General features: G+C 44.0%; 1 protein-coding gene across 1 annotated transcript in view; it reads right to left on the bottom strand.

The window, feature by feature from the left end:
* Positions 1 to 15787, bottom strand: part of EGLN3 (egl-9 family hypoxia inducible factor 3) — a 32203-nt gene extending 16416 nt beyond the window's left edge. The window contains exon 1 of the mRNA XM_060004699.1: positions 15135 to 15787. Coding sequence (XP_059860682.1) covers positions 15135 to 15491 — 357 coding nt within the window. The 5' untranslated portion in view covers positions 15492 to 15787. The remainder of the gene's footprint in view (positions 1 to 15134) is intronic.
* Between the last annotated feature and the right edge of the window lie 2072 nt (positions 15788 to 17859).

Raw genomic sequence — 17859 nt, 5'->3', positions numbered from 1 at the left:
ATGAAAAATCAGAAGTTATTGATATAAGCAACTCTCAGTTGCTCTGGTGAAGTAGGCCTGCTGGTTCCTCCTGATCAGGCAAGAGCATCCTGCCTAGAAGGGCAGGGAATTTACCATATTCACCTGAAATCCTGTCCTCGGGGAGACCTTTTTCACCAATGCCCCTCTTTACTATGAACTTGATCCTAACTTTGGGATCATTCAACCAACTATCAACAACTATCAAGACTCTGAAACCTTCTACTCAGTTCTCTTAGCTCCTTGAGATTCTTACATTAAAGAGCTGGGCTCCCACACCCACTCTCAGAAATATGCATAGATGCACACACACACACACACACACACACACACACATGCATGCATAAGGTCACAAAGGATTCACGGGCTTGTAAGGTCTAACTGAACGAGATCAAGATTCTATTTCAGGGGATCCTGTACTTCGTGCATGAACCTGAGTAAATCACCCTGAACTTGAATGAATCACCCTTCCCCAGAAGCCACTGAAACTCTCAGAGGCCAGGAATTTAAGAGACTATTGTCACTCCTATTCGAATTCTGCTTAATTCCTCTCCTTGGAGGGGATTCAAGCAGAGTCCTGCAATTAAGCACAGTAAACAGGCCCCGGAACATCGACACAGCAATACAGGCTGTTTGGGTTTGGGAAGGCGGCGCTTCCCGCAGAGGCCTGGCTCCCGGCCAGCGGGGTGACGGCTGAGTGACAGGGCTACGTGCGCTGCGTGAGGGTGGCAGCCAGCCCACACCCGAGCACACAGCCCGGCAGCCCGCGGAGGGAACCGGCACGGGAAAGCCCTCCCCCATCACTACCCCAGTCACCAGAGAAATGTACTCAGTAAGGGCTTCCTTGCAATTATGAAATCCGCAGAAGTCAGCCAGGCCCTGGGTTGGGGACATTAACACAGGCATTTAACCGTATCCATTCCGCTGCCTTTCCTCAAATCGTTAACAACTGCCATTTCCGGAAGACCCATGAAGCCAGGGAGCATTTCAGGTGGCAATTTACACATATTCTCTCATTTAATTTCCGGGTTAAGGGGAAGGTGAGCAGCGGTCACCTGCCCTGAGTCACCCTGCCCACAAGTCTTCGGTAGAAGTCATTAACCCTGGAAGTTATCATATTGACCTAGAAGTTACCTTATTCCTATAGAAAAACAAATTCAAGAGTAATCCTTAAGGCAATATGGGGGTAGGGAAGTTTAACTTCCTTTGATGTGAGAAACAGACTTATCAGTAAATAAAACTTTACATGTAGCTCTCTAAAGGCTTGAACCGAATACAAAAAAAGAATGTCTGTGACCACAGGATTGTCAGAGAATTAAATATGGTTGGCTTTAAATTCTCATCTGGAATGAATCCTAAAATACTTGAGGGAAGCCATGATAACTTAAATACAGTTGGTAAGACAAGATTTTATTGAGTAATATACAAAAATATATAGTTACCAATCAAAACATGTCAAGAAAAATGCCTTGAAGCAACGTTCTTAAGAGAAACCAGGAAACACTTTACTTGCAATTCCCAGTCGCTCTGAGGAGTCTTAACGTGGGACAAGGTAACTATGTTGGAAAAAGAAAAAGTTAAAGAACTTTCTAGGAAACCAGATCTTATATTCACATTTGGATTTCAGCACTTAGAAAAATATATCTGCTGAATGAAAGGAATGACACACAGCAAGTCAGAACTAGAACTCATGAAACTCGGGAGGCACATTTATTTACTGAACAAACATGTGTACGTGCCTGACACTGTTCTGTGTGCCTCCCAAATATTACCTCATTCACTATTCATAACAGCTCCATGAGGCAGGAACCATTATTATCTCCATTTTACAAATGAGGAAACCGAGGCACGAGGAGTTTAGGTAACCGGCCTTTTCAAAGCCAGTTAGTCTGGCCGCAGATTGACCTCACACTTTACCCGCGCAGCTTATCCTTTGTCTAACATTAACCGGTTCACCTCTTTTTTGAGAGAACTAAGATCTTCCGTTCTTCTTGAAGTATTTGACTTCTTCTCCCCCTCACCTATCACCCTTGCCATAATGATAGAAAATCACAAAATGCAAAAAGAAAGAAAGAAAAATAGAGTGTCCTTGGTGTTGAGTCTGTGAACTAAAAGCTCCAGGGCAGTCAAGGGGGTAGGGGGTAGGGTGCAGGTGGGGTTGTATTTCAACAAAAGCCGAGAGCAAAGGAAACTGACTCAGTCCTGCAGCGAAACACTAGTTGTCCAAGTTGCCTTTGATTGGTTATTCCCACTGCAGGACAAACTCAAGCCAACTCTAAGCTCTGTAGCCCCATATCTGACTGGGATGCAGTTGGTCAGTGATCAGTCTTCTCCCCAGGCTGCTCTTCCCCTTACCTCGGGGTCTGTGGAAGGAAGTCAGCCTCTCCAGGACCTTTCCTTTTAGCTCAGGTGAACACCAGCCAAGGTTTTCAGACTTTTTCAAAGTCAGAAAGCAAATGACCAATTAAGAAAAAACTTTAAAGGACATACAAAAGTGTATTTCCCTTGGGAAGGCACCTGGTAAACTCCAAGGAATCCCAGGGATGAGACAATTTTTCCTTACTCAGGTGCAAAGCTTATTCAGGAGACTCTTAACTCCACTACTACCACATTAATTAGAATTCACTAAGTACAGAACTTTCTAAGATCAAGTGAATTAGAATACGCTGGATACAGACCCACTATGGCTTACAGGAGGGGTGATATCTAGAGGACCATTCAGACACATGAAAAGTAAAAGGCTCTTCTGAGAGAAATGTATAAAATACTTTGGGGAGCAGCAAGGGGGCTAGAAATAAAGGAGTTGCCTGGCTCTGAGTCTAGGGGGCAGCGATGGTGAATATAATTGTACCTATGTCCCTTCAAGATGGGGCTCCAAGAGGAGCCCCATTTTACGAACGTGGAAACTGGGAGAGACAAAAAGTAACTTAACGGGACATTATAGAACCAAGCATGGTCTTCCCACTGCTAAACACTGCTTCTACAATATCAGGAAAAAGTTGTTCACTGAAAACAGGTGCAATTATTTCCAGAGTGACCACGAATGAAATTGTCTTCCTTCAAGATAACACAACAAAGGATTCTCGGATGATTATCATGGCTTATCAAATAGAGGCTCAAACGATATTAACTGGGCAATCAAAGCCCTCCATGCAGAAGTAGGAAAAGGCAAGTGCCAGCTACTCTCCAATCTCTACCTAGTAAAACCTTTGATTACAGTCAAGCTGGATTCGTTTTTCGGCTTTCCTTCCCCTAAGAGTCCCACACCTCAGCCATCTTACCCTAGAGGGTCAGAAACAACCCTAGGCTTCTGTGTGGTGTTCAGTGAGCGCATAATAGATACTCAATACTGACAGAATCATCTGCTCTCTTCCAGTTTGTTCTCACCCCAAATCACTATGATGCTTTCTTGTTCTCCCTGGTGCCTTGAGCTTGCACTCCTTGCCAGGCTGTAGGATACAGGGGAGCAATACTGCGCAGATATTAACAAAGATTGTTCCCCTCCATTCAACGCAACAGGAGAGAAACAGTTCCAAATTATACTCCAATTCTGGTTCTGGAAAATTAACTTTTTTTTTTCTGCGGTACGCGGGCCTCTCACTGTTGTGGCCTCTCCCGTTGCAGAGCACAGGCTCTGGACGCGCAGGCTCAGCGGCCATGGCTCACGGGTCCAGCCGCTCCACGGCATGTGGGATCTTCCCGGACCAGGGCACGAACCCGTGTCCCCTGCAACGGCAGGCGGACTCTCAACCACTGTGCCAGCAGGGAAGCCCCTGGAAAATTAACTTTTATTGGAAAAAATAATAGAAAAATTGTGTGTGTGTACTTAACATGTTAATGTGTTTTTCTCAAAAATTTCCCAAATGAAACAAAAACACTTGCATGTTTTAGTTTTAGCGATCAATCAGCTCAGATCTGATCAACTGATCGAACGCCGATTTTCTCACTGATAGAGAAACTCTAAGAAGATAGAGCACCACCCCCATTTAGCCTCCTCATATTCATTTTATTCTGTGGTTCTCAAACTTCAGCCTGTATGAGAATTGCCTGGAGGACTTGTGAGCTTCTGATTCACTGGGTTTGGGGAGAAGCTCAAGAACATGCATTTACAGCATGTTCCCAGATGCTGCTGCTGCTGCTGTGGCAAAGCAAGAGTCTTCGTGCAATGCCTCACCCTAAATAATAAAAGGTCAAGGGGAATTAGAATTAGTCACCTGCACTAGTTACCTTGGAGAACAGGCGGTGGTGGGTAGAGCAGGAAGTGAGAGGAATTCCTATAGGGCAGTTTCTGGCACAGCCTCTGCATCGCGATTCCTGAAACTGGCAGGAAACATTCCAAGTGCAACTCTGTAGCATTGTTGAGGATTACTGTCCTGTCAGCGCTGGGGTGTGTGACTGTGGATAGAGTCAGATCTCTTCTTCAGGCATCCAATCAGAGGCACTGAAAGCACCTATTTGCCCTCTCAAATAAAATTACAGTCTCAATTTTCATTGAATTCCTTATCATATGGAGATAGATTTATATTATTGGACCCATGTTAGAGATGACAGTGAGGCTCAGAGAACTGACTTGCCAAAGATCACAGTGAGACAAAATAAAATGTAAAACGTCCACCCCAGTGCCTAATAAGGTACTGACCAAATTAAGTTCAAATACAAAAATAAAAATCGACCTTGTTCCTAAAGAAGTGGAGATTAAGGTCCTGAGATGCTGCCTGCCAGGGTCTGAGCAAGGACCAGAAGCCAGGGTCCTAGCCTCATGGTCCCGGGCTTCTCTGAGGCAGACCTCTAAGTATGAGCTGCCAGGATCTGATGTGACTTGGTACTTTCTAGGGCCAAGCATAGAGTATCAGAACTAAGGAAAAAAAACCTTACAAAGCCAAAGTCCCTCCTTTGAGATGGTCCCTCACAGCCTGTTAATGTAATAAAATAGTTAAACCCTTTAGCACCAAATTAGGGAAGAAGTTGTAAAACCTTTCTTTCTCTTTTTTCTTTTTTGGTCTAACAAAATATTTATAGCACGAATGGATGAAGAAGTTGTGGTACATATATACAACGGAATGTGGTATATATATACTCAGCCATAAAAAGGAACGAAACTGAGTCATTTGTTGAGACGTGGATGGATCTAGACACTGTCATACAGAGTGAAGTAAGTCAGAAAGAGAAAGACAAATACCGTATATTAACGCATGTATGTGGAACCTAGAAAAATGGTACAGATGAACCGGTTTGCAGGGCAGAAGTTAAGACACAGATGTAGAGAACAAATGTATGGACACCAAGGGGGGGAAACCGCGGTGGGGTGGGGATGGTGGTGTGCTGAATTGGGAGACTGGGATTGACATGTGTACACTGATGTGTATAAAATTGATGACTAATAAGAACCTGCAGTATAAAAAACCAAACAAACAAAAAAAACCAACAAATACTAAACTTTCTTTAGGTTATTTGTATGGAAACACGTTAATATAAATGTTTCAGACATTACATGAAATTTCTAAAAAATATAGCTATTTTATAGCTATTTTTTTGACACCCTGACATCCTTAAAATCAAAGTTCCTTTTATTTGTATGGAAATACGTTAATATAAATGTTTCAGACATTACATGAAATTTCTAAAAAATATAGCTATTTTATAGCTATTTTTTTGACACCCTGACATCCTTAAAATCAAAGTTCCTTTTAAAGATGAAATTAAGTCAACAGTAAAGGACTATTGGAGGCACTAAAAATATATATCAAGCTTAATAGTCTCTGTCTTCAAAGAATTTATAGGTACATGAGGGGCAGGCAGGGTAAGCAGCAAAGAAATAAATCTACTGGGGTGGCCCGGGTTGAGCCACCCACAGAGTTCTAGGAAGCAGAAGGGAACTTCACGGAGAAGGCAGGAGGATGGATTTTTGAGGAGAAGACAATGAGGAAGCTTGGTTTGCCCGGCAAATCCGTTTCCAGCACTTCAGGGATCTGGAGGGAAGGAAGGCTGTCAGTGGGAGATTAAATGTGGAAAGGTCAGATGGGGTCAGACGTGGAGGGTCTTAAATGGCACGCTAAATTCACAGCATATACGGTGGACAATGGGGAGAGAGCACGGTTGGGTGTGTTTTTGGTTTTGTTTTTTTAAGCATGGAGACTGCTTGATTAGCGTTGGGTTTTACACTGCTTAACACCGGCAAAGCTCATTAAAATGGATCACAAGGAGAACAAGAACCAAGGGCAGGTGATTTCTCTCTTTTTTTTTTTTGCGGTACGCGGGCCTCTCACTGCTGTGGCCTCTCCCGTTGCAGAGCACAGGCTCCGGACGCGCAGGTTCAGCGGCCATGGTTCACGGACCCAGCCGCTCCGCGGCATGTGGGATCTTGCCGGACCAGGGCACGAACCCGTGTCCCCTGCATCGGCAGGCGGACTCTCAACCACTGCGCCACCAGGGAAGCCCAGAGCAGGTGATTTCTGATTAAAGTAGGTATCTTTAAAATACTTCCCTCCTCAAGGATTTCTACTGTGAAAGGGAAACAAAATTTAGTTTTTTAAAAAAAGACAAAACTTAAGGTTCCACAGGAGCCTAAAAAAAACCCTCAAAAAGCCAAAACAGCACAAAATAGCCAAATTTTGAGCAATAATATTGCACGTTCCTGAATGAACCTTCAATGTTTAAAACAGTTTTGTTTACCTACTCCAAACAATCAAATTAAACTGCAAAACAATATAAATAGGAAAGAAGCCATCCCAAAAAAAAAAAGACTCACTGCCAACTTTGTGTGGGGTATTGAGATTTCTAAGTAATAGTCCCTCAGGTTTGACTAGACAGATAAGTAGAACTGGGAGGGGATGTGGAGGGAGGGGCACAGGCAGGATCTGTGATCTATTTGTCTGGAGAACACAGAGCAAGCTCCCCCCAAATGTTCAGACTGTTTAAAACAGTGTCTCTTTACTTCCAAGCAATGTTCAGAAAGAAGAGTATTATCCTGAATACTTCAAAACAACTTCAAGTTGCCCTAAGAGAACCAAAACTAGATGTCACTGCCACCTGGAATTGTGTTTTTCCATTTGTCTTCTTCCCACTGGCAAATAATCAAGACTACTATCATATTCTTTGAATCTCTGTATTTTGGAATTATTTTTATATGGTGATATTATTTTGGCTTCATTTTGGAAACAAAAATAAAAGTTAATATGAGATAGGTACATTTACTCCAGAACTTGAGAAACAGTGATCATTGCATCTCCTAAAGAATGAAAAATTGGTTTGACTAAAAATAGAACTACCATATGACCCAGCAATTCCACTCCTGGGTATATGTCCAAAGAAAATGAAAATACTACTTTGAAAAGATACATGAACCTCAACGTTCATAGCAGCATTCTTTACAACAGCCAATATATGGAAGCAACCCAACTGTCCATCCACAGATGAATGGATAAAGAAGATGTGGTATATATACAACGGAATACTACTCGGCCATAACAATGAACGAAATTTTGCCATTTGCAGTAACATGGATGGACTTGGAGGGCATTATGCTAAGTGAGATAAGTCAGATGGAAAAAGACAAATACCGTATGAATCACTTGTATGTGAAATCTAAAAAATACAACAAATGGACAAATATAACAAAACAAAAGCAGACTCACAGATACAGAGAACAAACTAGTGGTCACCAGCGGGGAGGGGGGCAGGGCCAAAATGGGAGTGGGGGAGAAGGAGGTACAAACTATTGGGTGTAAGACAGGTTCAAGGACATATTGTACAACATGGGGAATATAACCAATATTTCGTAGTAACTGTAAATGGAAAGTAACCTTTAAAAATTGTATAAAAATAAAGGGCTTCCCTGGTGGTGCAGTGGTTGAGAGTCCGCCTGCCGATGCAGGGGACACGGGTTCGTGCCCCGGTCCGGGAAGATCCCACATGCCGCGGAGCGGCTGGGCCCGTGAGCCATGGCCGCTGAGCCTGCACGTCCGGAGCCTGTGCTCCGCAACGGGAGAGGCCACAACAGTGAGAGGCCCGCGTACCGCAAAAAAAAAAAAGTATAAAAAATAAAAATAAAATTGGTTTGATTTAAGGAGGTATTGACATTGTACTGAACATGGAGGACACTCAGTAAGTAGGAACCAAATGAAACCAACACAAGATGCGAAAGCCTGCATTACACAGCTACAAACCCATGGGTCTGTAAGGCTGGGACTGGGCAGAGGCAGGGGGTAAAAAATATGACACTGAGTCACTACCAGCTCACCAAAAACAAGAATAGGGACTCACCTATAAATCAATATCAAAAGAAGATACAAAATTAAGGTAAGAGCCATATTGGTTTAAGATTGAAATAATCGAGGGAAACAGGGTACGAATTTCTATGTATAAAGAACCAAGCTAACTAATCTTGCCTGGCAAACAGACACATAGTTCTGAATCTGAGCCAAAGCAACGGCTCCTGGCAATCTGCCAAAGCCAAATTCCTCGGTCTGGCATCATAAAATGATTTGTCTGTCGAATTTACAATTCCAGTGTCTCTGGATTCAGCTACCCACTGGGCACCCCTGGCAGTTGCCCAGCAGAATACATCTGAACTATCATTACTGTCAGAATATGGGCATTTGACAAACATTGGAGAAAAATGACATTCATTTCTTAGAGCAATATTAGTTAACAGCTACAAAGTGCTGCTACAAAGGAATTATCAAGTCTGTAGCTATAATAATTAACGAAGAGTTAATAACCTTCTCCGTAGTGCTAACCTGCAAGCTGCTCCTTGGTGTTCAGTAGACATGGGTCAAACTGTCATTTAATTTACTGGAGGCCACAAAGGTGAGTCAAAATCAGAGGTCTTGCCAAACTGAGCAAACATGGTCCAAAGGCGAGATGCCCTCTGAACTTTATCCTCAAGTGCTAGGATGCTTCTCAGATGCGACCTGCTTATCATGGGTTAAACTCCACCCCCAGTTTTAAGCTCATCAGAGAAGTCTCCCAGACATGGTGCGTTTTCAGTGTAGAGTTGTAACACGCAACTCCAAGACTGCTTGTTATTTATAAAATCTGAAAATTTTCTAGCCAGAGTTGGGAATCAGGGAAGAATTTACAAATTTTGCTTGAGCTGAGTAAGGTCAGAAAGGGACATAATTCATGATACCCACAAGTCGAAGGCACAGATTGGCTACTTAATTCCCACCTAAGGATGGGTGCTGATCAATTTTAAGTCAGAATTATATTTAAAAATTATAAACCACTGGCCATCTGAATTTTAACATCTATTTTCCACATAAATAATTCTGAAAACGGTGAACATATTCTAATTTTTTCAAAAAAAGAGCCAGATGGACAAATGAGATAAGCAACTGTTTTAAGATATTCCCGGTAAATTAAAGAACCATGATTGATTTTAAGAAGCTACATACATCCTAGCCCTAGTTTTCTTTAGCTTAAAGTAGTTAATAAAGTAGAGCGACTTTCCTCTTTTCCTTAAAAAAAAAAATTCCCAAATAAGACACTGATGCAGCTGACTTAACCTACCGACCGTGTCTCCCAGTCCACCTGACTTATGAAGCAACCCCAACCAAGGTAGCCCCTTCTCTATTAAAGCACTTTGCTCAAGCCCAAGACCTACTCCAATCTCTCCTCAAGGACCTATGCAAGACCTCATTTCTCCAAATACAAAAACCACCTAATTGCTGAATGATTGAGGAATTGGACAAATGTAATTTCTGATACCTCCCTAGCTCCAAAAACCTTTATTATTAAAGTCCTAATAGTTTTGGTCACTTATTTTAGTCACTTCATGTTAAGTAAACAGAGAAATTGGACAAAGCCCAAAGAAGAGAAACAAAAATGACTAATCAGTGTAAAACTGGTCTGCTTAACCAGAAAAAGAGAAAACAAAGTTGGTGACAACCATTTCACGCCACTCAACTTCCAGCTTACTTCTTTAGGTGCTTTTATCATCCCTTTCCACCTCCTTTCTCCCATCCATGTACAGATCTACCGCAGTGCAAGGCATTTAATGATTTGTGAATGAATAAATTAAATTGATACCCCCGATTTCCCGCTTCACTGCAAGCAGACAAGGTCGTAGTGGAGTGGCCAGTGGCCCAAAATTGAACAAAAGAAATTATAAAGGAAACACACATATGCACCTTCTTTTCTTTGTTCCCAAGTGTCATTCAACAAAATAGACAAAGAACACTATGAAAACTCACCCTATGGAGAAACTTGCTTCACTGTCACTGAGGCTGTATTCTGTAAATTATTTCCTTCCTCCAAGAGCTAAAATACAAAACCTTTTATTAAGAATTCTCACATCCTTATAGAAAGATGTTCCAGTGCTTCAAACTCAGTGCCTCCTCCCCCTAAAATACCTTATTTTTTTTTTAAATTAATTAATTTATTTTTGGCTGCGCTGGGTCTTCATTGCTGCGCGCGGTCTTTCTCTAGTTGCAGCGAGCGGGGGCTACGCTTTGTTGCGGTGCGCAGGCTTCTCATTACGGTGGCTTCTCTTGTTGCAGAGCACAGGCTCTAGAGCGCGCGGGCTTCAGTAGATGCGGCGTGTGGGCTTCAGGAGATGCGGCGTGTGGGCTTAGTCGCTCTGCGGCATGTGGGATCTTCCCGGACCAGAGCTCGAACCCGTGTCGCCTGCATTGGCAGGCGGATTCTTAACCACTGCGCCACCAGGGAAGCCCTAAAATACCTTATTCACAGATAAATTTTTAAGACTTTAATTGCAGAGACACCATGTATGATGCCTAGTCCCCAAACCCCATGCTCTAAGAACTGCACCTCTCATGGGCCCTGGCAACTGTATTTGTGATGTATGATTCCACATGCCCTCCCAAACCATCCCCACCCAAGGTTGACAGGTCCTCTCTCAGGGGGGATGAAAACAGGGATTCTAGAATGTTAATCAAGTCTCTGTTGAACTCAAACTGAGGCTGAGATGGCCGCTGTGGGGTAGCCATCTTGAGCTGTGTGCTCAAAAGCTGGACGGAAGGTAGAGAGGGCTAGAAATAAAGAGTACAAGCAGAGAAGCAAAGATGGGGGCCATAGAGCACCAGAGAAAAGAACTAACACACCAGCTCTCCTGGACGTTAAGGACTTTCTAGTTCCTGGTTCATGGTTTCAGGCTTCTGTGAACCCCACTTGCATTTCCTGCACTTGGGTTCTGAGAGAGATCCTGATCTTTGAAATTCATTACCCCAGGTTTGTCTAAGGTAGTTCACAACCATGCTAAGCTCCATCGAGTCACGAATATTCCTGATATCACAGGAGAAGGAAGGGCCAAAACTGTTCTTGTTCTAGCAGCAAAGGAACAAATCCACCATTTGTAACATATTTTCTGTTATCTACAACGTACTGCTGTTTCATCATTTCCCTGTACAGTTTCCAGGGGAGGACTGACCTGCTGATACAACCCCCATAACCCAATCATCCACAGCTACTCCAGTTGGGGATCCTAACAACCAAGCTGGTTAACAAATGCTTTTCCTGCAAGTAACAGTAGGAAAACATTAGCACAGCATTCCACTCTCTTCTTCAAATGTACTTAACTGACCCACTTCAACGTTTGGGTTTTGTCTTTTTTCTTTTTTAAGCTTGAGAATCATCAAGTGTGCGCTAGAGGATCCTACAGTTCAAAAGTGCACGTGAATGTAAGCTCTAGGGGGCAGGGCCGATGCCTGTCCACCTTTGTATCCCCACCCCTGCACGGTACCCCATGCTGAGTGAACATTTGCTGAGGGAAGGAAAGGAGGGTAAGTAGGAGCCTAAGAGTCAACAACACAAACTCTGGGCTCAGACAGACCTGGGTTAGACTCCCAAATCTCCCCTTAGAACATTTATGAAGGCTCAAAATTCTGCTAAGAATTTTATGTACACTGTCTTATTTCATGCTCCTTCCCCCGCCAAAGCTTTAAGGTATTCTCTCTCATTTCACCTTTGGTGAAAACTGTGCAACTTACCTGTGGCCACAAGGTTAGTCACCCCAAGTCCAAGACCCTAACCCCTATGACAAACTGCATTTACTGCTGACTCCGTGTCCTTGGACAAATGATTTAATTACTCAACTTGCCGAAGATTTTGGTTCTGAAGACTGTCAGACAGTGTCTGAAAAGTGCTTAGCACAGTACCAGGCGGAGGCAACGGCTCATTAAAAGGTAGTTATTATTATTAGAGTTACTAACTTCTGCTGCAAGCAGAGGCACTCTGGGTCCTATAAATTACACATTCTGTGGAAAACAGCCATGTCCAAGATCTAGGCAGCCAAAGCAAAAGGAGCAAATTAGGACCAATATTTATCTTGGATATGATCTAAGTTCTCCAACAGGGAGTAACAGATAAGAAATCTTTTCATAGCCTGAAAGCAATGATTGTGCTTGAAGTTAGGGGGCACCATACTGCTGTATATCATAGAAACATCTGCCCCAGAGTCCTCAGCACCATTGGATTTTTCTCCAACAAAGCGGAGGTAGATAAATTCTCATCAGTTAACACCTTTTGTGGCCGGGAGGGGAACACTTTAATATTTCTTTCCATACCCTTCCACAATTTCAATTTTAGGTCCACTATATTCCTATTCTATTTCCAATGCCTCTGCGATTGTTTCATTGAGATAAAGAGCATTATTACCTGCTTCAATGACCTTTAAAAGTTCAGGGAAAAAAAGTATTTCATTAGGATTAACAAGCATAACACCAAGAAATGTAAAGTACCTAAAAAAAAACTGGTCGAAAATATGTAAATGTATATATTGGCAATTGTTGAAAATGGGTGATAGGAGCTCATTATACTAGCCTCTCTACATTTATATATGTTTGAAAATTTCCATAATAAAAAGTTACAAATAAATGTTTAAAATAAATGTACAAATTCTACCTTTTAATAATTTAGTTTTTACTGAATACCTGCTTTAGGATGGAGCAGGAAACTGGGTCCGTATCACTACTCTGGGAAACAGCACAGAGTAAGGCACTCAGTTGAGGGAAGAGAAGTAAATAAGGTTAAATTAAGGTGGAACTAATATAAATCATATAGAAATGGAATGTGTTTCTACAATGCTTTAATAATGAACTTCAAGTAAGAGACCCAGGGCTACAAGACATTCCTAAGGAGACTTCTTTATACAAACAAACCAAACTTTTTTTTTTTTGAGTACATATAATAATTGTTTGCTCAAGCCTGGTTTACATTTGGTTTTAGCTGGCCAAGGAATATCCCAATTTAGAGGTGATTTTTCTAAAGGGCAGAAATAAAGAACTTTGTGCCAAACCACTAAAAGAAAGCTGGAAACCAAGGTACGGGCAGATGTCTCTTCAGTGGACAAAAAATGAATTTTCTCTTTTCAATTCACAGTCACCTTCTGAAAGGGTTAACTGAAAGGTTATTTGTTCTACCCAGATGATAACCCATAATTGAAAAATCATATCTAGAGATCTTTTAGTTTTCCTTACCCAGATGTACACAGTGTTTTTCATTCAATTTGTGGAGTTAAATTCTAGCTTAAAACCCTACCATCGTCCATTAAGTCAAAGCTAAAATAAGAACAAAACCCAAAAAAACTTAACTTTCAAATATGTTAGTGACCTCTATCAACGAATTCTGATCTCCCTCCCTCAGAGCAAATTCTGTTCCTAGAATGCTAGGGGTGAATTTCCTAACACCAAAATTTAAAAGAAACTCTAAAAAACTGATAAGAAGCCACCTGCTGTTCTAGGTTGAAGCGACGTACACCTCTTCAACACTGAGGATAGCTGGTCCCCTCCTGACCCCATCCCAAAGGCACGGTCATTTACAAAACGAGTGCAAAAACAAAACTAATCAAGACAAATGGCTTTCTACTCCATCACCAAAACGATGCCACAAGAGTAAAGAAACACTTTACCATCAATCTTCTACAGAGTCCGGCTAACTGAATTTTCCCCTAATCACAGTAAAATTTAGGAAGCAGCATTTTCTTCTAAGATTTGCTTTATTTGCACTCTATTAAAAACAGTGCTTTCAGATATTCTAACCATGTCCTCCTGGCTTGAAAGGTATACAGCAATCTCTTCTCTATTCCACTCGCCCAATCCAACCCCTTCATTTCTATACACTTCCAGTCTTTACCACTTGCCCTTTATTAAAAGTATTCCTCTTAGTTTACGGGACAAATGAGACAATGATGGTATGTTTTATCACAAATTGAGGAATACTACATAGAGTGTGACAGAGTAGTACATAGGTGAATGTTCACCTTCCTTCTCACGCTAGTATGTTTTGCCTCACTGTGTTAAAGTAAAACTTGTCTACAGTTCTGAGTGCCCCTTGACCAGTCCACAATAAAAGAGGTACGAAATCACTCTCAGAACTGCCCTGAAAAACGTGCTGGATTATCATTTGTAGAAAATACTGAGTAGCTCGACTATCCCAACGTAACGTACACGCACAAATATCATGGTACTCCGCGTTCCCATATTTCTGCCAATCTACCTGTAAATGTTTCCAAGAAAAATTACCACCCAGGGAGTGACTGCTGGCCATCTGAACAAAAACATGGTTTCTTTCCAGAGGTACTTGACTACCCTCTTCTGATCACTTAACTGGTTGTTCTCAGTGGATCTCCCCAGCAATCGATAGTTAGGAAAGGGGGCTGGGGCTCAGCACCAGGAGAGAATTTTCAACTCAAGTGGATGATCAAATAATGTCCTGGGCGCAGAAAGCCAAGGGCAGCACTAGAAAGTGATGGCGATGAGCCTTACTCCTTCACAGGTCAAACTCTTCCCACACCTGCCAAACTCCACAAGCCAAATGCCACACTGTGAAATGACACTGTCTCTAGAATTCTCTAAAAGTGCTTTCGCTGGAATCCCCTCTGAACACAATGAAGGGCTGACGGGCAATATTAGGTGACTTGAAAGTAGACATTTAAGATCATGAGTTCTCATGTCTCGGACCATACATAATGTTTCTAATAACCTGTCCCAACGTGGGGCGGGGGAGTGGGAGGTGTAGGGGGAACCAGGCGGACTTCTTGCTTCTTGGTTAAAAACTAAAGTTGGTTTGCAGCCCTGCCAAGGCGACAGACCACGGACTCCAAACGTCCCCAGTCCCCGCGGGCTGCAGCAGCGGCCGGGCACCCGCGCGCGTCCTACCTTGGACCTTTCCTTGACGTAGTATTTGCCCAGCCGGCTCCCGCAATACAGGACCAGCCTGTCGATGAGGGACAAGAGGAAGCTGATGGCCTCGCAGCCTTCCTCGTTGCCCCCGATCCACGTGATCTGGTCGCCCCGCAGGTGCCGCTTGGAGACGCCGGCGCGGGGCCCGGCCAGCTGGCCGTCCCGCAGGGCCCCGTTGCAGTGCAGCTGCTTGACTCGCTCCAGGACACAGTCACCCACCACCTCGCCCAGGAAGTTGTCCAGGTAGCAGAAGCCGACCTCGTGCAGACAGGGCACGATGTACTCCAGGGCGATCTTCTCCAGATCCAGCCTCATGATATGTCCTAGGGGCATCTCGCCCGCAGAGCCGAGCTCGGGGACCCCCAGCGTGCACCCGGAGAGAGAGCGACCCGCGAGCGCGCTCAGCCGAGGCGCAGGGAGAGTGGCCCGGAGTTCAGCTACCTGCGGCGGCCACGGTCCCCGAGCCACCGCGGCACCAGGGAGAGGGGAAAGTTGCTCGCAACTCTGGGGAGCAGGGATCCCGTTCAGGGACCAGCGGGAGTTGTGCGGGGCTCCACGACTCAGCACCGGACTGGCCCAGCGAGGAGTCGGAGGGCCCCTTTTGGAGACGCGGAGCCACCACTGGCGCGGCGGCGGCCCCAGGCGGGGAGAGGCTGAGGTCCAGCCCCTGAGCAGGCCGACTCCGCGCGTCACGGGCCCCGCCCAGGCTCCGCCCCAGGACCGCCTCCGGGACAGCCCTTCCCCCCCCCCCGGCCCGTCACCCCGCAGGGTTTACCCCTTGCCCAAGGAGCCCGGCGAGCCCGGCGCCAGCCTCCCTTGTTTGTGACCAGGAGAGGGGCTGGAGAACAGACGGCATTTTTAGAATGCCATCGATTTGCATATTGTTTTGCATAAAATCCCATAACAAACTTGAAAACCTGTATCCCAACTCCGAAAATGCAAATGGATTAACAGCACAGTTTACTGCCACATTCTAGGCTGGTCACCTCCCAGGCATTTGAATAAAATAATAAACCCAGGAACAAACAAATATTTTAGCAATGATCTCGTTTTAGCTTTACCTGGTACCTTATTCCCCTTTCCTCTGCTGTTTGACCCAGGTCGGGAGGTGCAAAGACACTGAGAGACTGGGAGGAATCCAATTTTAAAGAAAATTAACAAGCATCTCCCTGACCCCTACTATCTTCAAGGCCCCATGAGCTCAATGAAGGGGGGGTGCGTACAATGAAGAAATACTGGGTCATATCTCACTGAATCCTAAAAATACTGTATTTTTCTTTGCTGAATGTTTTCATCCACTTATCTTTCAAGTTTCCTACTAAAATATGATGTTCTGAAGGTCTGCCTTCAAAATTCACCACATTCTCATGTAACAGCTAACACAGGTATGTCCCACAAGACTTTTTACTTATCCAAAGGTAAGCTGATTGCTTAATGAATTTTTTTTATTCCCTTTCCTACCGAACACCAGAGAACAGACTCCGGAGAAAAAGATTCATAAATTGCGTGCAAAGCCATTTCTACATTTTTAATTTTACATCAGTTTGCACTTGGGCTCTTCATGTAGGTTGAACAAAAGAATGTACAGTTCTCACATTAAGTTGTAAGTTACAATGCATTAGGTCTTATATAAAGTTGAACAACAAAAAAATGGGTGAGCTGCTTCTGTGTTTTAGTTTAACTAAACTGAGTAAAAGATAAAAGTACAATTAACATTTGTGAAGAAGAAGAAGGAGAATGTACAGGTTTTTCAGGTATCATTTTGTACACAATCCCCTACAGCGTTTACACATTTATTCTCCTGCCCATAGCCCTCTCTTTTCTTCATCTGAGAGGAGAAATATGAAAGGAGAAATGGAGTGAAGTCTGGGTCAAGAACAAAGAGCAAACAGGAAAGGCACACTGCTGCTACTGATGGAAAGAAGCAGACAGAGGCGCATGGTCATCAAGTGAGAACCTGAAGAAGTGGTCCATGGGAAACTTGGTGAAACTCCTAGTTATACAGGGAAGAGGACCTCTGCTGAGATGGCGATAGTGGGCACCCTTGGTATGACCTTTCGGCAGGAGGTGCACCAACTGGGGTAACGGTTTGATTGGTCAGCATCGAGGAGCTGCCATCTAAATTCCCACAGCAGCTCCTGGATGACAGAAGCCCGTCATCCTTGGACCCCCAGCACGTAGCACATAGTAAGTGCCTAATAAATAGGTACCAGGAACCTGGTGTCTGACCCTGAGCCATGGCAACCTCCACGTGGGATTGGGGCATGTCTGGGCTTGTAAGAAGCCTGCCCAAGGGTCTATTTGCATGAAAGGAGGTGGGGGGAGCCTCCCCAGAGAGAAGTCCCTGGGAGAGTGTCAGGTAGAGCATCCTGGCTCACTGGCTCAGAGCAAAACCTCAGGGGCCAGTGAAGGGGGCAGTCAGGCATTCTGTAGGATACTTGTCTCCTGGCTTTGCCTCCCTATCCAGCCATGGTGGATGTTCAGGGACTGGGGACTGGGTTCGAAACCTGGGGACTGTTCGTTTGCTGCAAGGAGTAAAATGGAGCTGCAATACCAAAAGAGAGGAAGGCCTTTCCCCGACTTGTGCTGGAACCCTGCATAGCCACAATACCTTGCCCCATCCAGTGATCTCCTTTAGGGGCAGGAGAAGAGCCGTCCGAGGCCGCCTGAATGTGGGCCCTGGTAGGCAGTGGCTTGTGTT

This window comes from Delphinus delphis, chromosome 2, assembly GCF_949987515.2.
Source record: "Delphinus delphis chromosome 2, mDelDel1.2, whole genome shotgun sequence".
NCBI lineage: Eukaryota > Metazoa > Chordata > Mammalia > Artiodactyla > Delphinidae > Delphinus > Delphinus delphis.
This window is presented reverse-complemented; position numbering and strand designations above follow the sequence as displayed.